The sequence below is a fragment of the Melopsittacus undulatus genome, chromosome 4 (assembly GCF_012275295.1).
Source record: "Melopsittacus undulatus isolate bMelUnd1 chromosome 4, bMelUnd1.mat.Z, whole genome shotgun sequence".
NCBI lineage: Eukaryota > Metazoa > Chordata > Aves > Psittaciformes > Psittaculidae > Melopsittacus > Melopsittacus undulatus.
Window position 1 is genome coordinate 91,812,934 of NC_047530.1, and position 21,358 is coordinate 91,834,291.

At 43.4% G+C, this 21,358-nt stretch overlaps 1 protein-coding gene across 1 annotated transcript; it reads right to left on the reverse strand.

The window, feature by feature from the left end:
• Positions 1 to 1,803: 1,803 nt before the first annotated feature.
• Positions 1,804 to 19,276, reverse strand: LOC101867839 (cytochrome P450 2H1-like). Its single transcript, XM_005153891.3, has 11 exons — positions 19,217 to 19,276; positions 17,027 to 17,140; positions 14,156 to 14,341; positions 13,728 to 13,890; positions 13,015 to 13,164; positions 5,177 to 5,337; positions 4,603 to 4,779; positions 4,071 to 4,212; positions 3,597 to 3,784; positions 2,993 to 3,134; positions 1,804 to 2,567 (listed from the first exon to the last, which is right to left on the reverse strand). Exons 2-11 carry the CDS (start codon positions 17,030 to 17,032, stop codon positions 2,386 to 2,388), a joined length of 1,497 nt encoding a protein of 498 aa, XP_005153948.3. The 5' UTR covers positions 17,033 to 17,140; positions 19,217 to 19,276; the 3' UTR covers positions 1,804 to 2,385.
• Between the last annotated feature and the right edge of the window lie 2,082 nt (positions 19,277 to 21,358).

Consider the following 21,358-nt stretch of genomic DNA (forward strand, 5'->3'; position numbering starts at 1 on the left):
TCAGCAAATAGATCTTCTGCCTTCCCTTTACAGCATCTTGAGGCAAAGGCTGGTAGTCACTGAAAATAAGGTGGCAATGGCTGACCATCCGCAACACCCAAACCTGCTCTTGACACTGAAACTGACAGATGGTACAGGGACACTCAGCATACTATAGATACTAGATTATCTTCTGACCCCAATGATAACTTCAGGTCAGCGGTCAGAACATCTCTTATGGTCTCTCAAATACACTTCACATACCTCTGCATTGCATTGCTGCACCTCTCCTGTGGCTAAAGAAAGATCATTAAAATAAACTATGTGCAAAATAATCTCTACTCACATCTGCTTAAAAAGACAAACCGAACCAAACCCAAATGAGCAAACACTTCAAACACTCTGTTGCTTCTGATTTTACAAATGATAGCACAGGCCTGTGAGAAGCAGCAGAAAATAATCACTTCAGCTCCCTTTCCCCCCTAACCTTCCAAAGCAAGTTATTGCATATCTGTTCAATTAAAAACAATTATTGTGTTAGAAATCACTTCACAAAACTTTAAATTGTACATCTCCAGTCTCTGGGGACATTGGACAGAAGCAGCAACACTTTCTTAGTGTCCCCATGTCACTGTATAGAAGAATTAACCTTCCTAGTGTTCATCAGGCAAAGGCATACTCAAATATTCAGGATTTAATTCTTCAGCAGGCAAAGTTCTTCTCTCCTACCACTGCTGAAGACAATCGCATCTTGTCCCCCTTTTGTCCATTTGTCTGGACATCTGCAACATCAGCTTTTACTTTGCAAGAAAACCCCAGCAGAAAGGGAAGGAAATTCAGGTCTTGTTGTCAGATCACAGAATGGACACACTTGTCTGAGTTTTGCCTCTAGTTTTCTGAGTCATTATGAACAAATCTCTATAGATTATATTATATGTATGTAGTATGGGTTGCCTTCTTCTTTCGCTCCAGAGAGAAGACTTGTAATAGTTGTTCTTCTTTGGCATATGATGAAGAACCAGATAATGTTTTCATACATTGTTCTTTCATTTATATTTCCTTGATTCTATGACATCCTTGGCTTTTGCCTTTGCAATGCCATTCTACCATCTCATGATATATCTAGCATATTAATACTTTGAAAGGAAAGAAGTGTTTTTTTAACATGAGCAGTTCATGCCGTAAACAGTTCACTAGCAATTGTAATATTGCCAATATTACAGATGCTGTCTCGTTTCAGATCACACAGATTCAATTCTCTGTCTTCACTGTGATCACTATAAATTATACATCACAGGGAATGTGATTAAGTAGGAAATGCCAGTCCTATGTCTGTACCTGCACACTTGGCAACTCATGTAAATTCTTTTTCTATTTTTTTGCCTGTGTGTAAGATTGCTGTAGTTATCTTTACATACTTCATAAAACAATAGGAAGATGCAAGCTGCTGTTCATCTAGGAAATGGCTCTGGGAGAATCCAAGTATTTATTTTGCCCCCTCTTGCCACAACAGAGAGCTCTGTAAGCACAGCTGGGGTTCTGGTAGGTGTTGTAGGATCAGTCGAACCTTCACCCACATTGTTACTGACTGTGGAAGTTTCATTGGTCGCTGGTTGGCTCTGTCTTAAACCATAATATGTTTCATATAAATGAGTGAAATAAAACAGATATGTACAAGACATTTGGGATTATAAGGTTTGTAGAAGCAGGTTTTTCATTAAATGGTGTTCTTCTGGGATCATAGAAAAACAACATTTCAGCATTCTACTTCTTTATTTTGCAATATATATTGTAATTTCATGAAACTTCATTATAATCACACAGGAGAGGACCCATCTGCCCAGTCATTGTTAAAGTCCATCCCCAGCATAGGAGACAATATGGACTGTGTGCCAGAATCCAGGAGACAATCATCTTCTAACAGAAAAATTCCCACTGATATACTCTTTGCAGTACAAACAGGTCACGAACAAACTGAGAATACAGAAGAGAGATATACCTGAAGTAGGGTCTGCGGAAACCGTGGAGTACAAGTGTCTGGTCCTGCTGTGCTGAGAGGATCAAGTAACAGGGACAGCAGCAGCAGTGCTCTCAGAGCACTAGTCCACATACCCTGACTTTCAGGATGTCAGAAAGCTCACCTGGGAGAGGTAGGCACAGAGGAGAGCCTGTCTCCTCTTGCACACGGAGCTGTCTCCTTCCCTATGTAGATGCCTACTCTGTCTCTTGTTTAGAGCTAGCCATGATGATTATAAAAGCACCATACCATTTTTCTTGATTAAACATGTTTCCCTCCATAAAGTATCTAGGAATGATCTGAGTGTCACAGTCTCAGCAGATTAAGAAATAACTGCCATTCAACCAGAGCTTTCATGAGTGTGGTACGTGACAACACTCTTCACTTGGTTAGCGTGGAACAAAAGAGACCTCATAAGGTCGAGGCATATTAACTGCAGAGGTAATTAATGGGGTAATGTCAATGTCCTTGTGATCCACAACAGGTTTCAAAGTAAAGTTCTGGAGGATGGATGTTAGAAATATGAATAGCTCCATCCGGGCCAGACCTTCTCCTGCACAGATGCGTTTTCCTGCAAGTGGAAAATAATAAAATGTGAGGAAGAGTGAGGTATTTTTAACCATTGTTCCATGAAAGGCATCTCAGAATGGACATGCAGTATTTGGGGTAAACAAGTTAAACTAGAAGCTAAGTGTCAAGAACACTGAAAGTGCACAAGTGGGCAAAGGCAGTTTGAAGGGTTTGGTTTCTCATTTTCTGCTTGGAGAGAGAGGCGCATGGATGAATCCTACTTTGTACGTCTTGTCTCGTAGAATGCGTTGGAGGATTGTGATTGCTAAAACGTAAAGTCAATGGAAACTCTAGTGTAGGGATCAGAGCTGCCCAGAAGTGACTCTAATGGATCACCATACATAACTGTACAGGCCATGGTGACAGAGCCACTAAAGAGGTCTTAGGAGAGAATAGCCTAGGATGTGAAATAGAAAGAGATCTTACCTGCAGAGAATGGCATGAAGAAGTCACTCTTTTTAAATGTACCATTTTCATTCAGGAAATGTCCTGGGTCAAATTTTTCCGGATTTGGAAATTCTCTGCTATCGTGTAGGAGAGGAGTCAACATAGGAAGTATTGTAGTGTCCTGAATTAACAAGGAGAGGGAAATAAAGTTACACTGGAGAAATGCTAAAGCAAAGCAGCATTGAGAATTTCCCAGAGCTTAGTAGAAGGGTAGTCAAAGGTTAACCACTTTAAAATTAGCATTTAATAAATCAAAATGCATGCCAAGAGTATGGCAAAGATATGATTTTTTGTGTATAGTAATGGTGAGTATGATTAGTGTGTTGAATATTTCTTCCAAATAAATTAGATTTTTGCTTATATCTACATGAAATATAAAATTAAATAGAAAGAGGATGAAATGTTCCTTTTATTTTTTTCCAATTTTTTCAGGTACAAGGCTTTGGACTCAACAACATCCAGAATCTCTTCGCAAACAACATTATTCGAATTCTGGATTGAATTTCAGTGTCTTTGAAAATAAAATAAAACAGAGTGAATAGAACACATCATTGTTTTCAAAAGATTACAAACTCTTTCAGACCTTTGGAATAAAATAGTTTCTGAACTTGGTGTCTTTGATCACAGTATGTGGGACATTAAGTGGAACTAAATCAATGAATCTCTGGACTTCATGGATCACAGCATCTGTGTAGGGCATCTGGCTCCGATCTGCCATGCAGGGGCTTCGGTCTCGACCAATCACATGGTCAATCTCCTTCTGAACTTTCTCTGTTAGGAAATAAGTGAGTGTTAAATGGTCAAGTCCCACATCTCTTTGCCTAAACCTCTCTCCATATTTACAGCAAAACTTGCTTTTAGCGCATCATCAATATAGGAATGTAATTAGTGTATTTAGTATCTTTTTTCTGTGAAACTTAGACTAATACACATGTCTACTCTGCAAATGAAAGAAGTTCCTTAGGCAGGGATCCATTACCACATGTGGTAGTGACAGGACTTGTCCAAACTGTTCCCATGACCCGCTAAAGTTTTTATTTATTTCCTTTTCTATTACCTTGTATCTTTGGGTATTTGTGGAGAATCAGAAGTGCATGTCTCAGGGTGGTGCTGGTGGTCCCTGTTCCCGCAAGGAACAAGTCGAGTGTAGATCTGGTCAGGGACTCAATGGTGAATACTGAGTGGCCATTCCCTTCCTCCTGGAGGAAGATTTGACAGAATGTTTTCAGAATGACAAGTCTAAGCAGCTTGTGTAAAAAGGAAAGTCCTGCACCCATTTGTCCTTTCACAAATATGACCCTCACTTTTCATAACACCAGCAGTGATGGTACTTTTAGTAGATAATAACATAAACCTTTTCTAAAATGGGAGGAGCATGGAATTCCATCAACTTTACATGGCTACAGTTAATTCTGTGTTTAAAAGTCCAAGATAAGAAAGTGGAGAGGATAGATTGAAGTTGGTGTGCCAAGAAAAGCAAGTTTCCCTTTGTATTTGCAAAAGCCCAGTGCCCTGCCAGAGCTGGCAAGAAGGTGGGATTCAAGAAATGGGTTTCTTATAAGCCTATAAATCTCTAGCTGTTACATTACCTGGTGCATTTTGTTAAGAAAAGCATCGATGAAATCTCGAGGACAGCCAGAATCCCAGGTTTCCTGATGTTTTGCTACGATTTCTAAAATAAATTTATCAACTTCATGAACATTTTTCAACATTTTTTGATGAGGCCCAGGTAAAAAGTCCATGAGAGTTGGGAAGAAATTGTATAGCTGTAAAAATAAAATGATGGAAAAGCATATTCCAATTAATGTGGATAGAATAAAATCTTCCCTAACTGTTAACTATGAAAATGAGGCAATTCAGCTGTTTTGGAAGAGTTATTATTCAACTGCATTTTACCTTACTTTTACTTTATGGTTTCACTATAGTCAAGGATAGATTTCAGTTGAGCAAATTGGACAATTATACCCTTCTTTGGATATACAATGGCAGTTCGATAAGGTAAGAAGAAACAACAGGAATTGGTTAATTACTGCTCTTTTGGCTTTCAGCAAATTTATCCGAATTTAGGAAAGTTCACTCCAGTTAATAATAATAACATGAATAATTATCCATTAATGAAATATTATCAGCATTAACAAATATATGCAATGTAACTGTACACACCTGTGTTTGTATAGCACTCTGGTACTTAGTGTTTTCTTCTAGCAAATTAATTAAAGTTAAAAATTTCTTGTCCTCATAGTCAAACCGATCCCCAAAGACAATGGAGCAGATAATGTTGGAGACAGCATGGGTCAGGAATTCGCCAGGGTTGAAGGGTTTCTCTGCAACAACAAAAAAAAGAGGTGTCTTGCTTTCAGTATTTCAGGCATCCTCCTAACACTATAGGGAGCTTTGCATCCTCTTGAGACTGAGAGTTTTGCAGTCCTTTGAAATGATGGTCAAGGGCTTACTCATTTTTTTCTTCTCTACTTGGAGTGAAGTAATTTCCTTGTAGGAGTTGTTTAAGTATCTATTTTGAGCTGCTATAAGGCGAACATTCTGGGGGGCTTGGTTTCTTTTCCGATGACACAAGTCTGTTTTGTGACATCTGAACTTACAGACTGTTTACTAGAAATAGCCTAAAGTTTCCCACCAAAACCTAGTGAAACCAAAAGGACTTTGCCTGAGCCGTGCCTTCAGGCTACTGCACCCTGTTTGTGAGCTCTATTAGTGTAGTCTCAATAGTATAACCCTCTCCCAAGGGTTCGAATGCCTGTGATCAGCATCTAGTTTTGATAGAACAGCTTCATATGCTTCTAAGAGTACCCTAACAGTGTGAGAAAAAAGCAAGACTAGATCCAGGAAAGAAAGTTACAATTTCAGACAGTGATAGGGTGCGTTTCAAGGTTTCAAGATGAGAAACAACAACATGAAAAGGTATCAAATCCCCCCAAAAAGACAATGAATCAGAAAATGGCAACTTGGCGGTACTGAGGATCAAGCTACTCCAAGGAACAATGGCAGTAACTCTTCTGCCTGTCTAATGACTCCCTAGCCACTGAACACTCAGCAGATGTCTCCTCGGAGGTGGTGACTATATTAATGCTGAGCCTAGTAGATAACTAATCCTAGCAGTTTATTTTTTGTATTGAGTGTAAATAATGGCCTTTTACTTTTAAATTTTATATATCTTGCTTGCAAAGCCTTTTAGTACAGAGTAAAAGATGTCATAACAATGTGAGCCAGAGTTGGAGGCTTGCAGTGGTGCCTAGGATACACAGCACTGCTGTGCTAGAAAAGGATAAGAGCAATTCAGGTGAGAGTATTTTCCCTGATTTGTTCCGGGAATGTTTATCTGTGAAGCCTGATGGAATTTTCTAGTGGCTCATGGAAATCAGTGATGTTTCAGCATCCTTTTAGATCAATTTTCTTAGTCCCCCTCACCACCCTCCGCAGAATAAGCACCCATTGAAGACTGGCTGTGGGAAGGAAACCTGTGGTCCAGCCTGCTACTGTGCCACTGTCAGGAGAGTTACTAAGAAGAAACATTGTTTTATACAGTACCAGAAAATGCATTTATAGGTTAAACCCAAGGTTTAACCAAACCTTATGTCTTGCCCTCAAATGCAGCTTAGAGCCCCTGTTCCCATTGCCCAGTCCCACCAATACTGTGAGATATTGTGTAATGTTCAGATGGACTGGATCCAGACCAAAATATCTGTAAATGACTTCTCTGGTTACCCATTTCTTCAAGATGCAACTACAGATTCAGGAGACAAGGCAAAGAAGTGCAAGATACTTGGCTATGTGGCAGTCCCCAGCCTTGTCTCCATGGCTGAATTCCACCAAACTGTTGGGTTTGGAACCAAGCCCTTTCCTTTGCCTCTTCTGGTCTAGTTCCTCAAGCTGAACAGATTAAGGGGTGAAAATCAGAAAAGCAAAGTGCGAGATCCTACACCTTGGTCACCGCAATCCCAAGCACAGCTACAGGTTGGGCAGTGCAGAGATTCAGGGCAGTCCTGTGGAGAAGGACATGGGGGTGTGCGTTCATGAGAAACTCAATATGAGCTGGCTTGAGTGTGCACTCACAACACAGAATGTCAGATGTATCCTGGGCTGCATAAAAAGAAACGTGACAAGCAGGTCAAAGGAGGTGATCCTGCCCCTCTACTCTGCCCTCGTGAGACCTCACTTGGAGTACTGTGTGCAGTTCTGGTGTCCAGTTCCGCCGTTCAACTAGCAGAGTGCCAGAAGCTGAATTGGAGGGCAGGTTCCTTTTGAACATGGTTAGGCAAGCCTACCACTTGTTGGAAATGTGACGCTCCAGGGCAGCTTTGTTGTAGTGATCACGAGATGGTCAAGTTAGAGATCCTCAGGATACTGAGAAGGGCACGCAGAACGTTCACTGCCCTGGACTTCAAGAGAGCAGATTTTGGCCTCTTCAGGAACCTGCTTAGGAAGGTTCCATGGGATATAGCCCTAGAGGGCAGGAGGGCCCAAGACTCTTGGTTGATATTCAAAGATCACCTGCTACAAGCTCAGGAGTGTTGCATCCCATCTAGAAGGAAGTGCAGCAGGAGGGCCAGGAGACCTCCTTCGGTGGGTAAGGAGCTGCTGAGGAAACTCTGAAGGAAAAAAGAGGCTCATAAAAGGTGGAAGCAAGGACAGGTGGCCTGGGGAGAATACAGGGTTTTATCCTGGAAGCTAGGAACCAGGTTAAGAAAGCTAAGGCCCAGTAAAAATTAAATTTTGCATGTGATGTGGAAGATAACAGAAAGGGATTCTATAGGTACGTAGTGAATAAAAGATAGACTTGGGACAATGTGGTCCTGTCTGGGAGCTATAAGGAGAACTGGCTACTCTGGATTTGCAGAAGGCTGAGGTTCTTAAGGACTTCTTTGCCTCGGTCTTCACTGGCAAATGTCCTGACCACACCACCCAAGTCTTGGAAGGCAGATGCAGGGACTGTGAGAATCACAGAATCCCAAGGATTGGAAGGGACCTCGAAAGATCATCTCATCCAAACTCCCTGCAAGAGCAGGGTAACCTAGAGTACATCACACAAGAACTTGTCCAGGCGGGCCTTGAATATCTCCAACGTAGGAGACTCCACAACCTCCCTGGGCAACCTGTTCCAGTGCTCTGTCACTCTCACAGTAAAGAAGTTCTTCCTGATGTTAACATGGAACCTCCTATGCTCCAGTTTACACCCACTGCCCCTTGTCCTGTCACTGTATATCATGGAAAAAAGCCTAGCTCCATCATCCTGACACCCACCCTTTACGTATTTGTAAACACTGATGAGGTCACCCCTCAGTGTTCTCTTCTCCAAGCTAAACAGACCCAGCTCCCTCAGCCTCTCCTCATAAGGGAGGTGTTCCACTCCCTTAATCATCTTTGTGGCTCTGCACTGGACTCTTTCAAGCAATTCCCTGTCCTTCTTGAACTGAGGGGCCCAGAACTGGACGCAATATTCCAGATGCGGCCTCACCAAGGCAGAGTAGAGGGGGAGGAGAACCTCTCTTGTACTACTAACCACACCCTTTCTAATGCACCCTAGGATGCCATCGGCCTTCTTGGCCACAAGGGCACATTGCTGGCTCATGGTCATCCTCCTATCCACCAGGACCCCCAGGTCCTTTCCCCTTCACTGCTTTCCAGCAGGTCAACCCCCAACCTGTACAGGTACATGGGGTTGTTCTTCCCCAGATGCAAGACTCTACATTTGCCCTTGTTGAATTTCATCAAGTTTCTCCCTGCCCAACTCTCCAGCCTGTCCACGTCTCGCTGAATGGCAACACAGCCTTCTGGTGTGTCAGCCACTCCTCCCAGTTTACTGTCATCAGCGAACTTCCTGAGGGCACACTCAGTTCCCTCATCCAGGTCGTTGATGAAAATATTAAACAGCACTGGTCCCAGCACCGACCCCTGAGGGACTCCACTAGTCACAGACCTCCAGCTAGATTCTGCCCCATTGACCACAACTCTCTGCCTTCTTCCTTTCAGCCAGTTCTTGATCCACCTCACTACCTGATCGTCAAGCCCACACTTCCTTAGCTTACCTATGAGAATGCTGTGGGAGACAGTATCAAATGCCTTACTGAAATCAAGAGAAAACACATCTACCGCTCTACCATCATCCCTTCCACCTAGCCACTTCCTCATAGAAGGCTATAAGGTTGGTCAAACATGCCTTCCTCCTGGTAAAACCATGTTGGCTGTTCTTAATAACCCCCTCATCCTTGATATGTCTAGAGATGGAGTCAAGAATAAGTTGTTCCATCACCTTTCCAGGGATGGAGGTAAGGCTGACCGGTCTATAATTACCCAGGTCCTCCTTCTTGCCTGTCTTATAGACTGGTGTGACATTTGCCATCTTCCAATCCTCAGGCACCTCTCCCGTTTGCCACGATTTACCAAAGATGATGGAGAGTGGCCTAGCAATGACCTCCTCCAGCTCCCTCAGCACCCGTGGGTGTATTCCATCCGGACCCATCAATTCATAGATGTCCAGATTGCATAGCTGATCCCTAACCCAATCCTTATCTACCAAAGCAAACTCCTCCTTTGTCCTGACTCCTTCTGGGGCTATAGGAATCTGGGACCCCCGGGGAGAGTCTGCAGGAGTAAAGATAGAGGCAAAGAAGGCATTCAGCACCTCTGCCTTCTTTATATCCTCTGTCTCCAGGGCACCCACCTTGTTCAGCAGTGGGCCTATATTGCCTCTTGTGTTAGTTTTATTTGCTATGTATTTGAAGAAGCCCTTTCTATTGTCCTTAATCCGACTTGCAAGATTAATTTCCAAGGAGGCCTTAGCTGTCCTAATTGCCTCCCTACATCCTCTAACAACTGTCCTATATTCCTCCCAGGTGGCCAGCCCCTCCTTCCATAATCTATAGATTCTCTTTTTCCACATGATTTTGCCCAGCAGCTCCTTGTTTAACCACGCTGGTCTCCTAGATCCCTTACTTGATTTCCTACCCATTGGAATGCTCTGATCCTGAGCTTGGAAGAAGTGGTCCTTGAATGCTGACCAACTATCATGAGCCCCTTTACTGCCTAGTACCCTTTCCCATGGGACTTTCCTTAGCAGTTCATTGAACAGGCCAAAGTCGGCCCTTAGGAAAGCCAGAACTGTGGCCTTGCTTGGTATTCTATTCCTCCCACACAGGATCCTAAACTCCACCATCTCATGGTCACTGCAGCCAAGGCTGCCATTGACCATCGTCACTTCAACTAAACCCTCCTTGTTGGTGAGTACTAAATCTAGCAGCGCTCCTCTCCTAGTTGGTTTGTCCACCATTTGCAGTAAGAAGTTATCAACAATGCACTGGAGGAACCCCCTAGACTGTGAATGATTGGCTGTGTGAGTCTTCCAGCAAATATCAGGGTAGTTAAAACCCCCATGAGGACTAAGGCATGTGATCGTGAGACTACTTTCAGTTGCCTGTAGAAAGCCTCATCAACTCCTTCATCCTGATCAGGAGGTCTATAATAGACCCCCACAACTGTATCACCCGTACCAGTCTGTCCCTTAATTTGTACCCACAGACATTCCACTTTCTCCTCATCTGCCCCTGGACAGAACTCAATACATTCTAGTCGCTCTCTCACATAAAGAGCAACTCCACCACCTCACTTTGCTGACCTGTCTTTCCTAAAAAGGACATAGCCATCCATGAGCACATTCCAGTCATGTGACCTGTCCCATCATGTCTCTGTAATTGCCACTAGGTCATAACCTTTAGACCGCACACAGACTTCTAACTCCTCCTGTTTATTCCCCATGCTGCGTGCATTGGTGTACAGGTATTTCAGGGAGCGAGCAGAGCACGCTGATGGCACTCTTGGGAGGCGGGAGGCCTTCTGGTCTTCATTAATAGTAGAACAATGCCTCACTAGTTCAGCTACGACCCCCTCGCACTTTGAATCTAACCTGAAGCTCTGTGAGTTAGCTCTGCTAACTCTTGTCCTAGTAACCTTTTTCCCCTGTGGGACAGGATCTAAACTATCCTTTCCCACAAATGAAACAATAGATTGATAGTCCTCCCTAGTCCGCCATTCTTCAAGCCCTAGCATGTTTCTCTTGGGCTTGTCCTTAACAGGCCCAGTTAAATCCCCTCCCCCTTCATATCTAATTTAAAGCCCTGTCAATACGCCCTGCTAACCCCTGGTGGGTGTATCTCACCTGCCACCAGCAAACCAGGTGTCTCATACAGCAGCCCATGACTGAAAAACCCAAACCCCTGCCTTTGGCACCAGTCACGTAGCCATATATTAATCTGCAGACTCTTCCTATTTATCTCTTCACCCTTGCTTGTAACAGGTATGGAGGCAAACAACACTTGCGCTCCAGACCCTTTAACCAGCTGTCCAGGGCCCTGAAGTCTCTCTTCATTGCCCTTGCCCTCCTTGTAATAACTTCATCACTGCCAACCTGAAAAACCAGCAGTGGATAGTAGTCAGAGGGCTGCACCAGATCAGAGAGTTTCTTTTTAACATCTCTAATCCGAGCCCTAGATAGGCAGCAGACTTCCCTGTGGGATGGATCCGGTCCATAGGCCCACTATAGGAAAGGGTCAGGTTTGAGATTATCTTAAGAACCTGAACATGCACAAGTCCATGGGACCCGATAAAATCCATCCACGGGTCCTGAAGCAGCTGGTAAATGGAGTTGCTAAGCCACTGACCATCGTATTTGAAAAATCATGCAGTCAGGTGAAGCTCACAACAACTGGAAAAAGAGTAATATAACCCCCATTTCCAAAAAGGGGAAAATGGATGATCCAGGGAACTACAAAGCAGTCAGTCTCACCTCTGTGCCTGGCAAAATATTGGAGCAGATTTTCCTGGAAGGCATGCTAAGGCACATGAAAAGCAACAAGGTGGTTAGTGACAGACAGTGTGGCTTCACTAAGGGGAAACCCTGCCTGACCAATTTGGTGGCCTTCTAGATTGGGGCTACAAACTGATGGACAGGTGCAAAGCAGTTGATGTCATCTCAATGGACTTGTGTAAAGTATTCGACACTGTCCCACACAACATCCTTGTCTCCAAATTGGAGAGACATCAGTTTGATAGGTGGACCACTCAGTGGATGGCCGCATGCAGAGTTGTGGTCAATGGTTCAATGTCCAGCTGGAGACCAGTAACGAGTGGTGTCCCTCAGGGACTGGTGTTGGGACCGGTCTTGTTTAACATCTTTGTCAGTGACATGAAGAGTGGGATTGAATGTGCCCGCAGCAAGTTTGCTGATGACACCAAGCTGTGTGGTTCAGTTGATATGCTGGAGGGAAGGAATGCCATCCAGAGGGACCTTGACACGCTTGTGAGTTGGGCTGCTGCCAACCTTATGAAGTTTAACCATGATAAGTGCAAGGTCCTACAACTGGGTTGGAGCAACCCCAGGCACGGCTACAGGTTGGGCAGAGAAGAGATTCAGAGCAGCCCTGCAGAGAAAGACTTGGGGGTGTTGGTTGATGAGAAAATGAACATGAGCTGGCTTCAGTGTGCGCTCACAGCCCAGAAAGCCAACCGTATCCTGGGCTGCATCAAAAGGAGTGTGACCAGCAGGCCGAAGGAGGTGATCCTGCCCCTCTACTCTGCTCTCGTGAGACCTCACTTGGAGTATTGCGTGCAGTTCTGGTGTCCTTAACATAAAAAGGACATGGAACTGTTGGAACAAGTCCAGAGGAGGCCAAGAGGATGATCAGGGGACTGGAGCACCTCCCGAATGAAGACAGGCTGATGATTTTAAGTCCTTTCTAACCCTAACAATTCTGTGATTCCGTAAATTTATTATTTCTAACACCAGTCTCCCATGTTTATCCCTCCATAGTGTCACAGTGTCTTTGACTGACCCTTTCCCAGCAGTGGTAACATTGGCTTTTGGAGCAGGGAGCAGAAACTGCAGCCATATACCCACTTATTGGGCCATAGATTTGGTGAGGCACCACTGCACGCTCATTGTCGTACGGCAGATATTCAGGGTGTCCCAGTAACCACAAAGCCCATCCTACCGTGTGTGTTCCTGATCCTCTCCACCAGAAAATTAGTTTCCTCCTGGATCCGCTCCTCAATGCTCCTCTTCCCCATCCCAAAATCCCTCAGGGTGGTCAGTGCAAATCGTCGGAGCTGCTTCCAGGTCTCCCCATTGCTGGTCAGAATGCCTGATGAAGGAAAAATAGACCTCCATGAGGAAACAGATACTTTAGGATGGAAATAAGAAAGTAATACTGGTACTGACTATTTCTTTGCCACAAGCACTGAAAATCAGCACAAAACGTACTCAGAACTTCCCTAGTGAATAAATGCAAGGCCTAATCTTGAAGGTGGTCCTGGTTTGCACAGCCTGTATTATCTCATCTTTTTGTCTGTGGACTTACCTTCGGTTGGTTACTTTAGCTCTGTGTATATTGTCCATATTTTCAGAAACTGAAGAATGCACCTAAGCTCTTAGAGACACATTTGAATAACATAATTTTAGCCAGAATTTAAAGCATACTGAAAATGAAAAGGCACTCAGTGAAAACAGCCTGGGACCTTAGAAGGTTCTCCAGGGGACCATTTACTGAAGGGTCCAAGTAATGAGTTGGGATTTTAGTCTCTTATTGCTAAAAGTTATAAATGAATTCCCCCATTCCCTTTAAACTGCCCTCTCAGCTGTTCCTCTTCAGTGTTGCTGAGGCACTGAAAGCCTTAGCTTTGTGTGCTAACATTACTGGGGACACACCTGTGCCTTTGAAGAGTCTTCTAAAGAGTGGTAGGATGCCTCTCCCACTGAAGTCATCCGCCTGATCAATCAGAGCTTCTTTCACAACATCGTAGCCATACAGCACCACCATCTTTTGTGGGCCTAAATGTATTGTGAAGACAGGACCATAATTCTCACTAAGCTGTAGAAAGATGAACACAAAAAACAGCCTAGTATGATTATTGCAAATATATAGCCTTTGACTTGCACTCCATAGACTTAGATGTTATATTATTGGAATAAATAGACTTCAGAATCATGCATTTCTGGGAAACCTTTTTTTCCGGTTTCAGTCTGACATTTGATCAATGTAAATTAACCTTGTGAATTAAATTGCCACAGTGTAGACTTGACTTTGTTTTATAAGCAATGAAGACAACATAGGAAAGAAGGAGACAGTCCCTTACCTTTCTCAAGCTCTCAGGCAAGTTCTTTGGGTTCAGCTGGAGTATGTTTCCAGCAATGGGGAGTGCAAAAGGACCAGGAGGCTGCTTCCCATTTTGTGAAATGTTTCTCCATGTGGCAATGAGAAGAAGGCATGAGATGCAGATCAGCAAGAAGATAGTGGTCATTCCCAGGAGCTCCATGGTTGGCTGAGGAAGAGAAGTCAAGTGTCAGAAGAGCCTGATGTCGGACCTGTAAATCCATTCTCATTTATATGCTGTGAATTCAAAGCACATGGATTAAACTAGCCAATAGTGTTTTCCTGTTCCTTCTGAGGTATGAGATTACTTATTAATCCACTCAAGATAAGCATGAACAAACTAGGGATGAAGTCCCTGTTCACATAATGTTTTTTTTACCTCTCCACCTTTGGTTAATCATTCATGCATGACTAAAGAAGTTATGCTCTAATGTTGTCCAACAAACTCCAAATGCTTAGCTGCTATTCATGTGCTTAAACTCTATTTGCCCTCATGCCTAGATTGACATCTGCCAGCCCCTCTAGTATCTGAGCACAGTGGAGGGAGGTGTTGTGATTGAAAAAGGGCGTCACTCCAAGTTCTTCCTAGGCATTCTGCCTCCATTTCTAGAATGAAGTTCTGCAGATTTTGAGGAGTACACTCAGCTTGTCCTAATCCAATATTTCAACCAGAGAAACCGTACAGCAAGGGGGAGCATTTGTATGTTTACAGATTGTGTAAACATACACAGAATGTGTACAGCATTTGTATGTTTACAGATTCTCCCCAAATCACAGATTCCTGCAGCAACCTGCAGTCTCCTTTCTGATGCTTCTAGAAACCAGTTGAAGATCCATAGAAGTTGTGAAGATCCATGAAATATAAAGGCACCCTGAACAAAGCTTTAAAGAACGATTGATTTAATTAATATTATTTAATAGAATGTAGAATCTTAAATAAATACTATGCTTCCCACTTCTTCTCCAACAGGAATCCAACACCCTACAAGCAGAGTGAGAACTGTGTATGTTTTCTGGTAGAGAAGTAAAGCAGATTGAGTCACTTGAGACCAAAGAGCTGATCCCAGGGCTCAGTTGCCAAATGTTGTCTGTGCATCATATATGGTGTCTGTAAAGTGCCAGTGATCTACTGTAAACACTGTACGTGGACTTGTACAGTCCCCACCATTCTCCCACTTTATTCTCAGTCCCACTGAAAAGGCATGGCATTAGGCTGTATGTTATCTTTTTCTGTGACTTTATGTAGAGAGATACTGGTCCTCTCTTAGAGCACATTTGAACATAGTAGTTATGGCAAGATGACTAGAGGAAGTCAGGGGAGCTTCTACATCATTGTACAAAAGGATGTGAAAGGCGCTGTGTGATTATCAGGCACTCAGGTATGATGCTGGCCAGGCCTAGGTGGATGATGTCTTGTTAAAACTAAGTAAGTATGGGAAGGAGTCTGAGTAACAGGTAAACCTTTCCTAAACTAGACACATAATTACTAAGTAGCACAGCTCAGGCTTCAGGAAACCTGTAGTGAAGTAAACCAATGGAGTAGTTATGAAGTGAGGACATAGAATTTAGTAGGTGCAGTTATACTTATTTTATGACACTGCTTAAGTGTCAAGAATATGGCTTGCTCTTTGGCTGGTAAGGTTAATGAATGTTATTAAAATTAACTTCTGTGGGCCTTGCAATAGTCCTAAAGCAATGTTAATTCAGACTAAGTAAAGCCCCAGTAGGGAAACAAGTAAACAAGGGAAGAGGACATGGAGTGTACAGAATGGAAGCTGGTAATGACTGAATCTTAAGGAAGAGAATAGGAACGTTACTGAAATAAACAAAACCAAACAATTAGTTTCATCGCTGAAGAAAATCTCTGTGTAATGAGAAAAAGACATGAAATTACTCTTAAACTCACTTTGATTGGGAATGACTGCCAAGCAATATTATTTCCATGTTTATCTCTGATTAACAAAGGACGCGTGTTTCCTGTCTATGAAACTGGTGTTCAAAGACAATGCAGTGGATAACGCTGTCAAGGAAAAGGGCGTGGGTCAGAGTTGTTCTGTAGGAAAATCTGGCTGGACAGCTCATCTGAAACAACTTGGTTTTATTTTGGTTTCATTTCCCTGTGTTCTCCCACCCCTCCGCTCCTCCAGCTGAGAAGTCAATATCCCCAGCAGGGGTGAGAAGTCCCCATTCCTATGCTTCCTGTGTAGTTCTTGCTCCACTGAAGTCCCCTTCCTCATGTCCCCATAGGCTTTGATCAGACTGACCACTCTCCTGCTCTTCACCTCAAGACACCTGGGTCTCTGTCCATCACCTGTTGGTAGTGGGTGAGCATTAAATGGGTGTCAGTGTCCTCTGGACTATTTCTCTCCACACACTAGAGAGGAAGCTCATCCAGACCCTCAGACAAGTGAGATGATGATATCCACTTCAGGGACCATTTCAGTTCTTCTGAGCCAGCAAAACAGGCCCTGCCACCTCCTAACACTCAGCCCATCCCACTACATCTTTTATGATACATACCTGAAATTATAATCCCCCCTTTGGTGGTATGACACTGGAAAGAAGTCTTAAACTTACAAAAAGCTATATATATATATATATATATATATATATTCTTATATATCATATTGTATAAATATATCTACCTATCCATCTATATCTTTTTTCTCTCCCAGATAACGAAAGACATTTTCTTTCCTGCATTTGTATTTCCTTTTCCTTTACTTTTACAGAGAAGGAGCCTTGCATTCCTCTATTGGTAGCCCTGAATCTTCTGTGAAGCCCAATGCTTGGATGTTTCTTGCAGCATCACTCCCACATCAGGACACAGCTTTTTTATTGCTCATCTACTTACTCGCATAATCCCTGAAGGGTTGAAAGCTGGTGTTGAGATAAAGGCAGATCTCCGTAGAGGGATCTGTGAGTTTCACTGAATAGAGATTTAACTTGCAAAGGTCTTGGGTCACCTCTGTTGGCAGAAACATAAGAATTATTTGAGTATGAAAATCTATTTGAGTATGAAAGGCTCATTTGAGTATAAAAGACCCATCCTGATATAGTTCACATTCACAAGAAGCATTTGAAAGACTCTGCTTGCTTCTCATCGAGGTAGAGAAGCAGATGCTGGGGCCTCTGCTCTTGTTATGAAATGGCATCATTCTCTGGGTCCACCTGCTAGTTTGAGCTCAGATTGACAGGGTGGAATGCCACTGCATGAACTGATCTTTCAAAATCCAGGTCTTCCTCTGAATGTCTTCTGGAGGCTGCTGTTTTACTGGGCCTGTCTAGAGGCTTCTTTGTCCAAGCTCCTGGGGTCCCATCCTGTGTTATATGTAGCACTTTAAATGGGACCTGTACTTGCTGTTTAATTCGCCTGCTTCTGTTCTCCTGCAGATTGGGTCAGCGTGAAAAAAGACACCTTCTTATCCTCAAACAGCTCCAGCACAATCCAAAACATAGACTCATACCAGCTGCTATAAAGAAAATCAACTCTACCCAAGGCAAAACCAGCACAGCAGGTTAGCAGAGTAACCTGTGGAAATCATCTTGCCTGTTCTGCTGTGAATAGCAACCTCTCAGCTATGAAACTCATACCACTTTCAAAGAGGAATTTCCTTTGGGCCTTAAGAAAAATCAACTTCTGCCTTACTTCTAGCAGCAATTTGACAAAGGATCTGCTGTGATCATCAGGAATTAAGGTTCAGTGCTAAGTTCAGCATTCAAGAATTTATGTAACAACACCCATGTTTGTAACATGCTACACAGCTAGTACAAGAGATAAGATGCAAATCACATCATTAGTTTTTAGATCACAGAAATGACATTTGACCAGCTAGCTCAAAAAGCTTGGTTAAATATTACTGTATGAACTTACAGGACTCAAGACATAATTCAGCTGAAAAAAAAGATGAAATCACTGAAGTTCTTTAGCCATTTGCAAGGTGTGGTTAATTGCTTGTTTAGACTCCAAAAGGTCAAGGAAGTTAACCTGACAGGAGCTTTATTTTTATAATGTATTTTATTATTAGAATTACTTATAATAGTTACTTATATTATGATGAAACCTGCTTTAGATGACCCTGCTTGAGCAGGGGATTTGGACTTGATCATTTCTCCTGTCAACCACAGACTTCTTGGCCTGTCCTTCCCTCCTGGATGGCCCTTTTACACCAAAGGAGGCCATCCCTCACATCAAGGTCTGGTATGGCATGTGTCCCCACCACTCAATGCCTGCTGGGTAGCAGCCAACAGCAGAACTAAAGTTTCTTCTTGGTGGCAAACATGGAAGCCACCCCAGTCTTGGCCTCGACTATGATAGGAGGCATTTGGCCAACCTCAGTCCTTGCTCCTTGTTGTCAATGCAGTTTCACCTTCCTCATCCAGTAACAAGTTGCTACTATGGCAAGGCACACACAGATTTACATTGGCAGTATAACTACTACAGGGTGCCGCAACAATTTGAAGATGCTGGTGGCAGTGGTGGACCAGCCAAAGAAAATTTTCCACCAGTGGGGTTCTCCCATCCTCTTAATTTGTTCCATTACTGCTTTATAACATTGTCATCGTATTAGAATGTTTCTAGCTTCTGCCTTAGCATATTCAAGCAGCTTCTGTAAATTTGCATGCTCTAACATCTCTTTCACAAATGACAAATTTATATGATACAAGGTGTAGTTTCTTATTAGCAACTGGCTAGTAAATACAGGTGGTTTATACACAAAATCACAGCCTCTAATAATAGCTATGTTGCAAGCACACATATTCAAGTCGTTACTTTTCAGTTGCCCCCCAAGTGATATTTTGCAAATCTCGTTCCTCTTTCTCTGTCTCATTCTGCTCAGGGTCTTCAAGGTCAGCTCCTGCAGCTGACGTATTGGGTTCCTCAACTTGTCTGTCCAGCTCATGGTATGGCTTGACAAGCTCTGCAGGCAGTGACCACAGACCTGTAAATAGGAGGACACAAACATACCCCCTCCCCCAGTTTATCAGTTCCACTGGACCTTCCAATTTCTGCAAGCCCAAAGGATCACAATACCACACTCACCTTTAAGCCACAAGGATTTACACCTATCCTGGGCTCAGCTGTAGCAATCATTTTTTCTCCTTCTTAGTAGCTGGTGCAGTGCTGTGGTTTTGACTTTCAGCCTGGGAACAGCGCTGATAACACTGATGTTTTTAGTTACTGCTAAGTAATGTTTACTCTGACCAAGGACTTTGTGAGTCTCATACTCTGCCAGGGAGGAGGGGAAGCCAGGAGTAAGTAGAGACAGGACACCTGACCGAAACTAACCAAAGGGATATTCCATACCACAGCATATCATGCCCAGTATATAAACTGGGTGGAGCTACCTGGAAGGGCTAGATCATTCCTCGGGTTGGGCTGGGTATCAATCGATGGGTGGTGAGTGGTTGCATCCTCTTCCCTTGTTATTTTCCTTATCATAGAATTATAGAATCATATTATTATTATTGGTGGTAGCAGTAGTGGTTTTGTGTTATACCTTAGTTACTGGACTGTTCTTGTCTCAACCTGTGGGAGTTATATTCTTTTGATTCTCCTCCCCATCCCTGTGGGAGCAGGGGGAGGAAGAAGAGGGGAGTGAGCAAGTGGCTGCATGATTCTCAGTTACTGGCTGGGCTTAAAACACAACAGTTCTTTGTGGTGCACAACGTGGGGCCTGAAGGGTTGAGGTAACGACAGATCTGACCAGAGGTTGTCAAATTGTATTTGTGTTAAACATTTATTGTTTCAGATTAATAGTCACTTGTCACAATGCTGATTTATTGCCTCTCAAAGTTGTTGCTCTTGATCTCAGAGTTTCAGCATGTTGTACCTTACTTACAGCCAGTATTTACTGTTTTCGTCGTTATTGTCTGCAGGGCTTGAGCTAAGGTTCTTGTTTTGCTGTTCTTTATGGTAGTGGCTTGTAATACAACACACTCATTGATTATGAAACTGACCTGGCTTGCATTCAAAATATGGTCACCACCTCTATACTTTGGGAGGTACATAATGGAAGTGTATAGCAATTACACAACTTTTGTTCCCTCCTCGGGTGGTCAACGTATGAAGGAGATATTTCCTTACACCCCCAGCTCCCCCACCAGACTATTTGCAGCATCATTTCAGAGTTCTGAAGGTTATGAATGGCCTTTGGGTACCCTTGAGACCTGCCTGCTAATTGTGATGGGGATCACCATGCTGGCATGCATACAGAGTGTGTTTTACTCACGACCATTTTGTCTGATCTTGAGAGTTAAGCAGAGTTGTGTTTGGGTCTTGTTTAGGGTTAGACTATGATACAGGAAGACCAAGAGATATTCCCCGAGGCTGGACATTCATGAGTGGCAGGGTGTGCTATAGTATGGGCAAGTAGCAAGCCTAGCAGGCCCTTACAGTGCTTTGGAACTTCACCACTGAAGAAATGCAAAATCCAGAAAAACTAGTAAAACACTTAAATGAGGTGTGCTGTCATCCTGGTTGTACCATAGAGGGACAAATCACGGCAACATTCCGGGGACTTGGCCTATGCTTACAGAGCCCTGTTCAACACTATTCAATACCTTCAAAGATCCTTCTCTGGACCTAATTGCAAAGCAACAGACAATGAAGCTACTCCAACTATGACAGCTTCTCAGTCTCTGACTACAACAGACAGCACAGCTACTCTAAATCCAAGCACAGCAACTACATGAACCCCAGCAACAAGTACAGCAGCTACTCAAACCCTGACAGCAACATACAACTCAGCTGCTGGTGCTACTCAGTCCCCAAGCACAGCAGCTGTACCAGCCCCCACAGAAGATACTTTAGCCACTCCAACCACATTGATAATCACTGCAGCTAAACCAAAGGAACAACTTGTGCCAATATTGATTGCCCCTGTACGCAAGGGGAAAAGCAAACAAGAGGCACAAAAAGCAACCTATACAGTGAAGAAAGATGAAGAACCAATGTACTTCCTACATGGGATAGCATCTGACCAAGAGGTATTATTATGTAGATCAGAGGAAGAGGTGACTTCTCCACCCCCGACCTCAACCAAGCTATGAAATATGCAAGAAGATTTTACCCATCATCCAGGGGAGCACATCATCACCTGGTTGCTCCGATGCTGGGACAATGGGGCCAACAGTCACAAACTAGAAGGTGGGGAAGCCAAGCAGCTGGGATCACTTGCTAGGG